Genomic DNA, 14,360 nt, shown 5'->3' with positions numbered 1-14,360 from the left:
CCGTCAGCTTCAGTTGCAGTCCAGGGTGCTAGCGAGATCATCAATGAAAGAAATGAACTTGCAAGCTACAGTAATGAAAGATCTCAAGTGGTGGATCAATACCATGGAAATGTCGCAGCCAAAAACAACGTTGCATTCGAAACTGATTCATCATTTTTTGACAACAGATGCTGCAGATTTTGGATGGGGAGCTCAAATGGACGATCAGACAGTGTCAGGCAAATGGAGAAAAGATCAGATGCAATGGCATTGCAACCGCAAAGAAATGTTTGCCATAATAGCAGCTATAAGACATTTCAGGTTACAAATACAAGGGCGTCATCTGATTTTACAGTCAGACAATCGAACAGTCATCTCATATATTCAAAAAGAAGGCGGCACACGATCGATAGCTCTTCTCAACCAAACATACCAGCTTCTAAATTACCTGGACAAGTGGGATATCACGATGACAGCAGAGTATATTCCTGGGAAATTCAACGACATCGCCGATCGTCTATCGAGAGGGAAACAAGCAGCCGAGTGGCACCTATTGAAACCTGCTCTCAATGTGATATTCCGCAGGTTTGGAGTACCACAGATAGATTTGTTTGCCACAAAAGAAACAAGAGTAGTACAGAATTACGTCTCGAACAATTGTCAGGACTCCTCAGCTCTATTTTGCAACGCCTTCAGTCGTCCATGGCGGTTTCAGCTAGCGTGGGTATTCCCTCCGCCGACTCTCATCCCACGCGTGCTGCAACATCTCAACACGGCTCAAGGAACCTTTTTGATCGTTGCCCCAATGTGGAAGAGAGTATTTTGGCTTCCGGATCTCCGCAGGCGAGCTTTATGCAAACCTTTGAAAATCCAACGGTTATCTCAAGTGCTGGTGGATCAAACGACGGGCTTGCCACCTTCCCGAATTCAAGACATAAAGCTTTTCGTCTGGAAAATTGGGGCTGGGAAGATGTAATTCAGACTTGGACTGAAGCTGAAAAGAGATTGCTTAAGCCTAGTTGGAGGGAATCTACTCTTAAAACATATAAACCTGCTTGGTCTAGATGGGTGAGGTGGTGTAAGCTAAATGACTTTGATTTTAAACATCCGAATGGAGTTACTTTATCAAGATTTTTGGCCTTTTTGAGTTTAGAATCTAAATAAAAAAATTAGCTTATCCTACTATTCTCCTACATAAATCAGTAGTTCTTACATTCGGAAAAGTTTTAAATAAAGAAAATTTGAATTTACATTTTTTAGTCAAGCATATTTTAAAAGCTATTTCTCTCCGTAGCCCAAAAACAATAAAACCTCCAATTTGGGATCCAAATGACTTGATTGTCTGTTTAAACAACAATCCACCAGCCACTAATTCATTATTTGAGGCTTCACGACGATTAGCATGTCTTTTGTTACTCGCATCTGGTAGACGTGTTCATGACCTTACATTGTTGAAAATAGATTCACGCCATTACTTTGATTTCGGTGACTATATAGTTTTACATCCTACATTTGGCTCTAAAACTGATACAGCTACGTACAGGCAATCAGGTTGGAAATTAAAAAGACATTCATGTACCAGGGTTTGTCCGGTGTACTGGTTAAGGAAAGTGATTGAATTAGGCACTGAACGGCGTACGCCCAGTTGTGATAGTTCCCTATTTATAACAATTAGAGGTTCGAACCGAGCAGCTTCTCGTACTGTGATAAGTGGTTGGGTAAAGTCAGTTTTTAAAGATGCAGGTATTGTAGCTTCGGCAGGCAGTTTCCGCTCTGCCGTCGCATCCTTAAATTGGTTTGAACATTTTTCGATTGAAGATATATTAGCGCGAGGAAACTGGCGCAGTGAAAAAACTTTCCTTAAGTTTTATTGTAAACAGATAATAAGTAATTCGAAACCATCTCATTATAATTTTTCAAATAATTTTGAGGCTGTAGATTAATATATTGATTATTCAATTATTTACTATTCGTTAATTATCTATATCTTTAATTTTCTTAAACACCTGTGTTTATTGATTTGTTTTCTGTTGAAATTAATACATACATTTGGATTGTTTTAGTGGATATTATATAACTCAGTTGATTATTATATTCATCTTGTCGAAGTAAATATATGATTCTCAAATATACAGATTTTATATTTTATATTATGTTCTCAGTTTTCACATAGCGTCGTTTAATGGTCACCAGGAGATATAAACACGTCTCTCACGGATGCTGTGCATCGTCACATGCCAAATAATAGTACAAGTTTTACATAACAATAAAACTTGTATTATTGAGCAGAGACGATGCACAGCATCCCAATAAGGGCTCCTGGTGAAAGACTTCTATGAAAGCAAAATGGCAAGCTGCCACCCTGGGACCTGACAAATGGAGTGGGACGGACGTGACGTCATACCCCCATACAAAAATAAGAAACCGGAAAGGGAAGTAGACAACGCACTCTCACGGATGCTGTGCATCGTCTCTGCTCAATAATACAAGTTTTATTGTTATGTAAAACTTGTACTATTATGCAAAAAATAAAAAAGCAACTAAAAAAAAGAATTGTTTTGATAACAATTAGGATTTTTTTTTTTAATTTCCGTGCAATAGAAAATATAAGAAAAAAACATTTGAAAGGTTCCGTATCTCCGTATCACCTATCGTCATAGTGTCTATGCAATCATTGTATAGACACGAGGAGGGAAGGTAAACTAATAACACCTAGCTTCCGACTTCGCAAAGTCACATCCTTCCTGGAACATTTTATTCGTTTCTATAAGAAAATACCACAGTTTTTGCTAACATGGTCTTAAGAAATTTAAATCTCATGTCAAAAAACATTGACAAATAAAGCATATTTGTTGGCCAAGATTATAGTAATAATAAAAAGCGTGGAATTTTAATTATAATTTACTACTGAGTTGCATGCGGTTCTTTTCGGTAGAATCTGCTTTTAGAATCGGTAGCTTTACTTTTAGTTCAACACTAACATGGCGATTCAAAAGTGTTTGCTTTGATCAATTGGATATATATTGGCGGGTTTCGTAATGTTTTCATTGCCCCAATTTAGATAAAATGTATCTGTGGTTTGTCAAACTATGCCATGTACGCAGAAAATCCAATCTTCAAACATTGGTTTTGTATAACAGAAGTATTCAGCTTAAAATAGTGGTTTTGACTTACGATGTATTAGATTCCAACGGTCTGTGGTCAGCAGGCACGTAGGGGTCCAAATCTTCTCTGGAACCATTATACGCGAGTTCAATTCTGAAATAAAAACACAATCATTAATACCATTATAATAAATAAAACATTATAACTAATAATCATTTAAGCACATACGACCTTATTCTGATGGTTTTCAAAATATTATTTCTTCTCGGTTCATTCATATTTTTGATAAAAGAGACGGCGATAGAAGATTCACTATTTCATATACACAGAAAAGAGACAACGATGTATCAGATGCTTCAGTGAAGCACGAATATGATCAACAGTAGAATATCATATGAGAAATGAAAGAGTAAATTGGTGAATTTCTATACAAGCGGCAATTAAACCATAAGTGTAAAGGGTACGATGCGTTCGGTGTAACATTGATTGTCAAGTCATGGTGAATTTGTTAACCTCAATCAGTTCAGATCATTGTAATGTGACGAAATAGGTGTTTTTCATTGCATCAGCCGAATTACAATTAAAGTGCATTTGCGTTTTAGTTTTTAAATGCTCGAATTCTGAATAAGAAGCAATAATGTGCATGTCATATTAGCATAATATAAATGTCGCGTGGTAATTAGTGTATTTGTAAATGTTATTATCATTTTAAATATATATATAATACATGTGGATGCCGTAATTAATTCATTGAACAGTTAAGAAATATGATCAATTAATCTCCAAGGGTTATTCACACTGCAGGTTCTATCCAATTTTATTCAGATTAACCTCAATATTTTTAACTAAGTCTATGTAAATTTAGAAGGATTGTAACGCTACTGATCAGCTGTTCTTAAATACACTGTATTAATGTTATTTTTTATTTTCTCTTATTATGAAATTTAGAATTATTTGAATATTGTAATTATTGTTTTGTTTTTGTTGCCCACGTAGTTATCGCCTGTAATTGAGTACTTTTTTTTCTAAGTTTTGTCAATTGTGTATTTTCATGTATTTGTGTGTACTTTGTTGGTGATGTGATAAATAAATAAACATGGACCTCCGTGGTCGTGTAGTGCGTACACCGGTTTTTATGGGTACGCCACTCCGAGGTCCCGGGTTCGATTCCCGGCCGAGTCGATGTAAAAAAAGTTCATTAGTTTTCTATGTTGTCTTGGGTCTGGGTGTTTGTGGTACCGTCATTACTTCTAATTTTCCATAACACAAGTGCTTTAGCTACTTACATTGAGATCACCAATCACCATCTAACCGGTGTACGCACTACTCGACCACGGAGGTCGTCAATTTGGTTTTTATATATACGATATAAAAAAAGAACATTCATACTTTTAACACAGCTTTAACTGAATAAGAGTTGTAATTAATTAAAAATATAACATAATGGAACATGTTTACACAAAACTTTAGTGTACAAGAAATATTTATACCAAGTAACCCTAAAATGGAGTTCGATACTCATTTAATGATTTTGCATTTATGCAAACGAGTGAGTGCGATGTAAAATAAAAAAGGAAAGCAACAACCTTTAAATGTCGCGTTGCTGGTCAAAGGCTTACATTTGGTTTTATTTTTAATTATGTATGTATGTATGGATGTATATACGTAAGTACGTGTACGTAAGCGTTAAAAGGTTAGCGTTAAGCACACGTTTTATACAATTTCATTTTGTTTTAGTAAAGTTTTCAACTCGAATGCGGGGTGTTGGTTATATATGTGACATAATTTTTTTATTTAATTTTATATTTGTATTTTATCAAGTAACATAAAGACTCATTTTGTTAGTAACAATAAAAACTTATTTCCTAGGTTAGTATTTTAATTATTTTTCTATGTCACTTGAAATGGCACAGCAATGGTTGACATATACACAATCCAGTCTATTAGAGAACATACCTAAGATGCTTTTGGTGCTACCCCGTAGTCTTTGTACAGAGTGTAAAGAGCCACATCTTTTACGCATAGTAGCAAAGAAACAGTTAACTTGCGCCATTGCGAACATACCCGACTCACTACAGAAACGAGGCAGCCCCAGCAGCACCTTAAGTGTGTCATTGTATTGAACCCGAAGAGCGCTGTAAGATTTTTGTGAATACCTGGCCCGTAGACTAGACAAATAGAAACTTGTGCAGTAAGCTCATCATAATATCATCCGAACGTGCAGGTTCCCTTATGATTACACCGAAACAAAATCAAAAAATCAAATCTCAGCGATGTATACCCTGATTTAAAGCCTCAATCTTCGGTTAAGTTTGACATGTTCTATCGACTGGGCTATCACGCTTACAACTAATGGTATAGTGATATAGCTCGACTTATACTAATCCTATGAGCTTAGTATTTTGAGGTTTTATTTGTTGTATAATACTATCTTAAAGGATGATCTTTGAGGGCCGAGTAATCGTAAAACGCCGTTTTTAACATCAACTCCGCAGCGTCAACCGTTATTTTTCTGCGTTATTTTATTTCCGTATAAACCGGACCTCGAAAAAATGAGAGGCATATTTAAATTACTTTATGTAAATATATATTCAGGCAATTTATGTATTATTATCAAGCAAATGATACGATATAACTTACCTACAAAGAATTTGTTGGTAGGGACTTTTAATTTTTATTTTTAGGTTTCCGTACCACTAAAGGAAAAAAGGAACCTTTGTAAAATCACTTCGGTATCCATCTATCTGTCTGTCTGTCTGTCCGTCAATCCCCTTTTTGCTTAGTAACACGTAAAGGTATAATGTTTAAATTATTATCAAATACTGAGACCCGCGATCCTTTGGAGATGTGAAAAAATCAAACTTGTAAGTCTAAGCAATCGAAAGATATTGGCCGTCTATGACGCATTTTCCATATAAATATTAGCAAAGGGACGCAAAACTTTCTACTTTCCGACGCCCTAGATCATTAAAACTAAGATGCAATATCTTGACCATATATAGGAAGTGTCTGTTTGTCTATCTGTACGGAACCCTCAGTGCGCGAGCCCGAATCCCGCTTTTGGGTGTTATTGTATAGAAAATTGTATTCTATTCATAGTGCGTTGACGTGACGTGAAGTTTGAACACAATAGCGAATAGTTACAACTATAACACATTCGATAAATATTATATTAATATATTCTATTCATGGTTACAAATAAAATAGACCGTATAGAATTTATTGAAGTAACCAAAAGGAAAGGATCTTCAATACATAGAAAAAACAACTAGAAAGCTATAACGGCGAATTGAGATCCTCTTTAAAATACCGAAGAGAGAAAAAAGTATAATAAATAGTACGTAAAAGTCTCTAAAAATAATTATTATGATTATTAGGATTTGGTTCAGTATAATATTCGTTAATGTCCAGACGGGATAAGTAACAAATCAATGATTGTATAACGAGTAACTACTAAGTTTCTTGCCGGTTATTTTTGGTAGAATCTATCTATAATTCAAAATCGGTTGTATTAAATTTAATTTAACCATAAAAAATGACCATTTAGAAGTGCTCACAACCTATTTGAATAAAGTATTATTTGAATATGATTGATTTTGATGATATGAGGTCCAATCTGACTTTAATTTGTATGACACAGTTTTTTATGTTTTTTTAAGCGTACATAAAATTGATTTCAATTGTTTTTTAGGAATGTAGACCAGAGCGAATAATTTCTGCGAGAATTACAATCCTGACCTCCCAATCATAGCATCTAAATAATTTTTTATATGATTTTTTTACTGTGTCGTACATGAAATATATGAATAATAATTATAATACAGCCTTTAAAAAGTATTGAAATTTTGCGGTACCATTGCTAATATATAGGTGACTATCCAGACGAATGTGTATTAATCCATAGGTTTTTTGTGAAATGATTATAATGACATGATTGAATAAACTAGTCTCAAATCCAGTATTTTATTCGTATAAAGGCACTAATCCAGATCAGGTCCCTTACCTAACAAGTTTTTATACGATTGCCGTTTTCCGTTTCCCTTTAATGGTAAACCAATAATGGTCTGGATTGGAATAATTATTATAATTAGAAATACCGACTACAATCCTTTGTTTTCAATATAAACGCAGATTAAGACAATTCTTTAATTTATTTGTTTGCTTTACAATGTTACATTCAATTAATATTTGCATAGAAAGTGGATATTAATGATCGAACCGATTTTCCGTAGAATTTCTACTTTATCGACATCAAGTCTTTCTAACTAAATTTCAGCCAAAGCGGCTTACCCTAAACTGGTTAGTCATTCTGCAAGTGTGTACTTAGTATTGCTGTGTTTTGGTTGAAAGCCAGTAAGCCAGAGTAATTACAAGGACATTAGACATAACTTCGTAGGGGTAGCGCATTAATTATATAAATAGTTCAACAAATGTAGTTGATAGCATTACCGTCTTTATCATACGGGGCACGTGCCCAGGGTCCCCATCTTAAGGGGATATTTTTAAATTAAAAATAAATTGTTATATTGTTAAATATTTTGCTAGTAATTTTTATTTTAGTAAATATCTAGCAAAGTGGCTCCAAATTCACGTGTGCCCAAGGGCCCTGGCATTGCTTGAGATGACTCTGGTTAATAGTGAGTATTACTTACTGCGCCTTTTCTACGGGTGATAGAATAAGACATAATATCTCTAAGACTAGCTTATTGCACTGAAGATATTAAAGAGCATAAAAGGGGGGCGAAAATACAGGCGCAATCACTATTAACTCAATTCTTTATGCCATGTTTATCAGGCGCAGGAAAAACCATTTTTTTAACACCAGACTACTCCTGAAAAATATAACATAACTTAAAGTACCAATAATTTTGTTCCAACAAAAATTTTTCAAACGTAACTACCGAATCAGAAATCTTATATGCTATCGACTAGAACAACATTTTTTTATTTAAACATTACATGTACTTGTATAGACAAAATAGCAATAATTGAAAAATTTAATGTAAATATTTGTTCCATTCGAAGTAAACCTTGGTTTCCTTACAAAGACTTCGACAGATAAATGACTAATATTAATGATATTATTATCCATATGTGGCATTGTTTTCGATGTATATGTGTAGACAGTATTCATAACGTCTTTGTTTCCTTTGTTTCCTTAAAGTATATTATGAGGTTGTCAATAACATAATCACATTCAGTACAAATCCACGTAAATCACGATTATCTAATATTGGAACATTGAATAGGACTTATGGTGTTATGCGATATTAATAACAATAATTAAGAACATTTAAAGGATAAAAGTATTAAAATAGCATATCACCGATGTTAATTAACATCGTTCTGCCCGCTATTACTCTTTGAATTCACATTTCATTATAACATCAAAATTCAATTTGTATGGTGATGGTTGTGGTCGTAAAGCTACCCACTGTATACCACCACGTGTGTGAACAAGTACGAGACTTACAGAGGGCTAATTTTGAGTTCATCTTGATAGGTACTATACGACTCCCACTAGAGGATATGGGCCACGTACGTAGTGGTATGACTCAAATATAAAAATGTGTATTTGTTAAAATATCGCGTCACATGTTTTTATTTATTATACGGACTCCTGCAACGATGTAACGATTGGGATTATGTCATCAAAATGGACCTTAAGAATCGAGACTGATCGAGTTGAAATGTATGACTAAAGAAATGCCCCATTAGTAGGCTAAGGCTCTCCAAGGGCTTGGCTTTTATTTGAAGACGCTGCTCCAATGCGGGATGGTGGATACACACGTTGTATCTTTTCATCCGATTTAAAAGGGTTACGCATACAATTAAAGCTCATGAAAAGCTATTGGTAATTTAAATCTGCAACCTTCGATTAAAATTTACGTGTTCCTAATATATTCTTCGCCTAAGTATATTTTTATATTTAAATAAAATCAGATAAGATTGATAGCATTTAATCCTAAACTTGGGTCTATGTCAATTACGAGTACTTCATTATAAACCTGTCATTCATCCTTCGTATTATCTATCGTTTAATTTATAAATTTTGGGAAAAGTTTAATTCGTTTACATTTTATTTATTAATTACAAATATTGCGATAGTTTTTTTATTAAATAAACGGTATTCCATTACTTGTACGAATTAATTTTAGTGTTCTAAATTGTAATTTAAAGGTATACGCAAATGTTTCAGTTCAAAAAATTGGAAAGAACTGGTTGAAATTTAGACACCAAATTTGATTATATAATCGATCTTGTATTAAAATGGAAATTGGTACATTTATTTGAGTTTTTTTTTTTTAAATATTTATTGACAGTGTAATGGTCAACCTTTGCCTTTGGTAAGGTCACTGCCGCTCCTTGGTGCCGTAAGAAATATTGAACATCGTAGTATACTCGTACATAATCAATGCGTCAGAAATAATAATTTGCCCTTTTTTATAATAAACTTACTAAAAACGTTCCTTCGTTCGTGTGAAATAAGAAAATTGTTTATTATTAATATTTTTTGTGAAAAAATAACTGAAATCTCCCCAGTCCAATCTAAACCATCCAACCTATTTAAAACATACAAAAAAACCATCGAAATCAGTCCAGTTAAATGGATTATACATTGCATTGGTGTATCTTCTGAAGTTTGGTCAATGCTAGCTACGTAAACGTACAAAAATCGAAAAGATTTTGGATAAAATACCATTATAGTTAAACCATTTTGTCCAAAATATTTACAAATTAAATTCACAAACTTTCCTCGTTTATTACTCTTTCTTTTAATCTATTGAGTGGTTTAGGAGACAAAAACGGAGATACAGACAGAAATAGAAAGTGACTTTGTTTTGTACTATTTATATATATTGAAAACAGACAAGTTGGCTATCTGGTTCTGGATGCAAAATGCCATGTCCATGAGCTTGTAATTTTACTTGCCATTCAAATCAGAACACTGCAATACGAATTATTGCAGTTTGTCGGTGGAATGTCTGATGAGTTGGTGCAAGACAGGTTAACATGTCAGCTAAAATAAGAAATAAGATTTTAAATAGAAAATGATTGTGCAGAACTCGAAGTATCAATCATTTTAAAAAATATTTTTAATTTAAGAGCGTCAGTTCTTATAAAATTAGAATATCGATTGAACGTTTATGGAACTACTGCTATATTTGCCCATCTCGACATCGAATGCGCAAAACTCACAAAAACTTAAATCTGTTCAATCCGTGGAAGTTGAAATTGTCAAAAATAGTTTCTTATTTGATACTCCCATTATAGAGTAAACATATTACGTTCTAAATTTCAGCTAAACTGAAATTCGGTCGGCGGTCAGGTTGTATGAATTCCTTTGATCGTATTTTGTTACGTTAAAACTATATCACTTTTACATTTGATCTTAATTTAACGAACAAACAAAACTTTCTTGACCGTTAAATTCACTAAAATGCCAGATTTTATATAGCAATAAAAGTGAACGTATGAAACGATAAAGGTGATCTAAATCAAGTGTTATATTTAAATAAATAAAATTAAAAGTAATTTTGAGTTGTGCTAGTAAACCTTTGCTTTCTTTTCCAAACACAATAGCTTTCTCATTTTCGTTCGAAGATTATATGAATTTTTGAATATTCGTATGCAAATATATGTAAATATGTGAGAATTTTTTATCATTGTATCTACCAGCCTCGAGATAAGCAAAGCTATATAACAAACGGATCAATTGCTTATGTACACAATTTATTATAATTTTACTACCGGTTTTTCTCAAATCTAAGCGCTTTAAATGCGTTAATCTGGACTAGGTAAAAGCGAAACATAAATTTATTCGTTTTTTACATAAATTAATTATAATTTTATCGTCCTTTTATGACTGTATAGGGGAGCTTAGTATATTATTTAACTTGTTCAAACATTATAATTATCAATTAATTATTCAAACATCAGCATTGTGAAAATTGAAATATTTGTAATGCATTTAAAATTGAAATTATCTAATCGATAGCAAAATCCGAATCGATTAAAAAAATAACGGGAAATGCTCTATAAAGTGAAGCATAAATCGATTGCTTATACAAGCATTTGACGTATTTTATTTGTGTTTATTATTGTCGCGCTACTACATAACTATTGTCCGATAAGGTTCCGTACACGTACATCCAAGTCGGAACGGAAAAGCTTTGACAATTTTATGCACCAGAGATATCTCGAGAGGCTTTATAGTATTTACTACCATTTTGTTTACATTGACTTGATACTTAAAAAAAAAATTGATCTTTCCTGAATTAGCTTACCAGAGCAAGCAATGAAATAAATCTTATAAATAATGTATATTAAGTAATTTATTTAATAATTGGAAAACATAGTCATTGGTAATATATCTACAATATCCTAAGTACATTGTGATAGAAATAAGATAGCAATAGCAATTGCTATCTTGCCCTTTGTAAATATAGGTATCAAAGGTACATAAGTGGCCCTTAAAATGAATACCGATTTACGGCTATAGAGCAAAGGGATAAGATAATAAGATACCTCTTGAAGTTTCATTTGTCTATTTTTAGTTACTTAAACAAATATATGATATTTCACCAAGCATTGCGAGCATTGTAATTACTTAAGATTATTTGTAAACAATTATCCGTTATGGACTTTCCAGAAATCTTCACGAATGTGTCAAATGCACGAGTTCCAATTGGATTTCAGTTTTATATGCCATGACCAGGACAGAACAGAATTATTATACGTCATTAAACCTTTCTAAGTAATGTGTGATGACCAAAGCGAGTTGTTAACAAACAAGGTTCCTGTTTTTATGCGTCATTTAAAACAAAAAGTTTATTGAAGCTTTGTTTTTACCTTTTACTTTGTTTTGTCAACCGACTTAATATTATTTTTTTGTTTGGGGATATTCGACATACAACATTACAAACATTTAGTATAAAAAAAATCTTAGAAATCAGAGTTGAAACTACGTAATGAGATATGTAAATTCAGATAATTTATATTATATATATAGAAAATTCTAAATTTCAAAATTCAAATTTTTGTCGATTTTTCTGCGGCTGGTAATTGGTATACATATACAACTAAAGCCATTGTAAAAGAAACCATAGAGTTAATCATTCAATATCATTTAAAAATCATTATGAGCCCAGAACACACGTTTTTGTGCCAGGAGATCATGGTAGAGCAGTTGAGAACTCACGATACTATATACAAATTAATTTTTATCTAATGGACAGTGATCTGCTAAGTTCACACATATTTAGTTCCCAAGGTAACCGGCTCGTTTGTGATATAAGGAATTAATAATATTTCTTAAAGCACCAACGCCTATGAACTGTGACTTATTATCACGAAAGAAAAAAAAAATCAATGTCAGCCACTATAGTCTATCCTGAATAAGAAATTAATTATATTTAATGCTATCAGTGGTCTTGTGAATATCTATCTATAAGTAAATGTGAAAAGACAAAACAGTTTAGTACAATTTTCTCCTTTGTTTATCAAAATTTGTCCATGACAGTGTGATAGTATTTTAGTATTATAAATTTAAAAAAATAATTGAAATATGCGTAAAAAAACTTTTGAAACGTGAAAATTAATACATGTTTCCAGTTTTCAATGAAACTTTTATTACAATGGCTTTATCTTATTTTTTAAATTTAAATAGGAATTATTAACATAAAGGTCTTAACTATATAACAATAAAAAAAAAAAAAAATTGTTATTGTACGAATAATGAGAGCGTAGAATGGCGAATATTGGTGCAGAATTTTCCAATTGATTCGCAATTCCCTAGGCAAAATATGAACCAGATAACGATAATTACGGTGGAATTTCGACCAAGGAGTGTATACAATTTTTAATTAATAAGTTTCATAAGAAATTGTTTACTTACTTTGAGCTGTACGCGTCAGAGCCCTTTTTGATGGGAGGTGTAGCAATAACTTTTTCCATGTTTATTTCTTAAATTTTGTTTTTCGTATTTACAGAAACACTTTTTCCTGTTTTACGTATAGCCAGTCATTGCCACTAGTTTTATCTGAAACAAAAGAAGAATGTTATCTATCTCGCTTTAATCTTTTAAGCATAATAATAAAATTCACGACATAACTGCATGGTGTTCGGAATGTTTATAAAAATTAGCATTTATGTCCTCTTGACTTAAGAAAATTAGCCAACTACTGAGACATCTATACAAAGTATAAAACGAAGTCACTTCCACCCGTCTGTTCGCTTAGATATTTTAATCTGTGGACAGATTTCAATGTGGTTTTTATGAATAAGCAGAGTGATGAGGAAGGTATTACATGCAAAAAAAGTCGAGAATTTCAACTTTTCTAGCTAGGAAAATATTCTTATTATGTTTGTTCTTCAATATCAATATATAGTATGTATATATATGTTATTATACAAACACGGGAGAAGCAACTCTTATAATCTATGGGTTATCCGTTTGAACGGGGCGAGGGGTGGGACTTTTCACGCACATGTCCAGCGACTAACTACTACGGCTACGAAGGAATGCAAACATTGCCAACATCCAAAATCCGGCTGCAAATAAGAGTTTCTTGAAAAACCTAAAAAAATATATCGGTGCGACCAGCGATTTGATACCATCACATCAAAATATGTTAACATATATACTAATATTAAGAATGTACATAAAACATAAAAAACGACTTACGACTGACACCTAACATCCCCTCCCCCTTCCTCTCTAATATACGTGTGAAACCGTGCGCGCAAACAAATTTTGCATATATAAAATCGCTAATCCCAGCAATCACAAGCGAATCAACGCCCCCACCAATACAATGTCTTCTACTCCTTATTTATAATTAGCAATTTGTGTTTAGATTGGGGACGGCAAATCAAGAAAAAAGTATTCAAGCATAGCTCTAACGGTTTTGCGTGCTTTCCAAGAAACGTGTACACACTTCCGATTTCCATACGCCTGGCCGCTGTTGAAGATTTAAAAACCCAGAATCACGAGATCTGCGGACTTATACGATAGTGACGATGCAGCATTCTCGTTACTAATATTTCAATGTGGATATAAAATCAATTACAAAGTGTATCTCTATAGATTCACTACAACCTCTCTAGTAAGAGCCTTGTATGCCGTGACGTACATCTTAACGAACTCTTAATCTGTTAAGAAAAATTTGATTGTATTTTTATTTATACATCTTCTCTACTATCTTCAGTTTCATGACCGTCGCGTTTTATCATAACTGAGTTGTATGAAGATATATTTCCTTATACATGTTTAC

At 32.9% G+C, this 14,360-nt stretch overlaps 1 protein-coding gene across 2 annotated transcripts in view; it reads right to left on the bottom strand.

Annotated features, from left to right (window-relative positions):
- Positions 1-14,360, bottom strand: part of LOC125077927 (proton-coupled amino acid transporter-like protein pathetic) — a 65,921-nt gene that overhangs the window by 16,232 nt on the left and 35,329 nt on the right. For both annotated transcript variants that reach the window (XM_047690044.1, XM_047690045.1), the window contains exons 2-3: positions 12,983-13,126; positions 3,154-3,237 (exon numbers count right to left, since the gene is read on the bottom strand). In XM_047690044.1, coding sequence (XP_047546000.1) covers positions 3,154-3,237; positions 12,983-13,041 — 143 coding nt within the window. In that variant the 5' untranslated portion in view covers positions 13,042-13,126. The remainder of the gene's footprint in view (positions 1-3,153; positions 3,238-12,982; positions 13,127-14,360) is intronic.

Source organism: Vanessa atalanta, chromosome 4, assembly GCF_905147765.1.
Source record: "Vanessa atalanta chromosome 4, ilVanAtal1.2, whole genome shotgun sequence".
NCBI lineage: Eukaryota > Metazoa > Arthropoda > Insecta > Lepidoptera > Nymphalidae > Vanessa > Vanessa atalanta.
The sequence above is the reverse complement of the archived record's forward strand: the minus strand, read 5'-3'. Positions and strand labels throughout refer to the sequence as shown.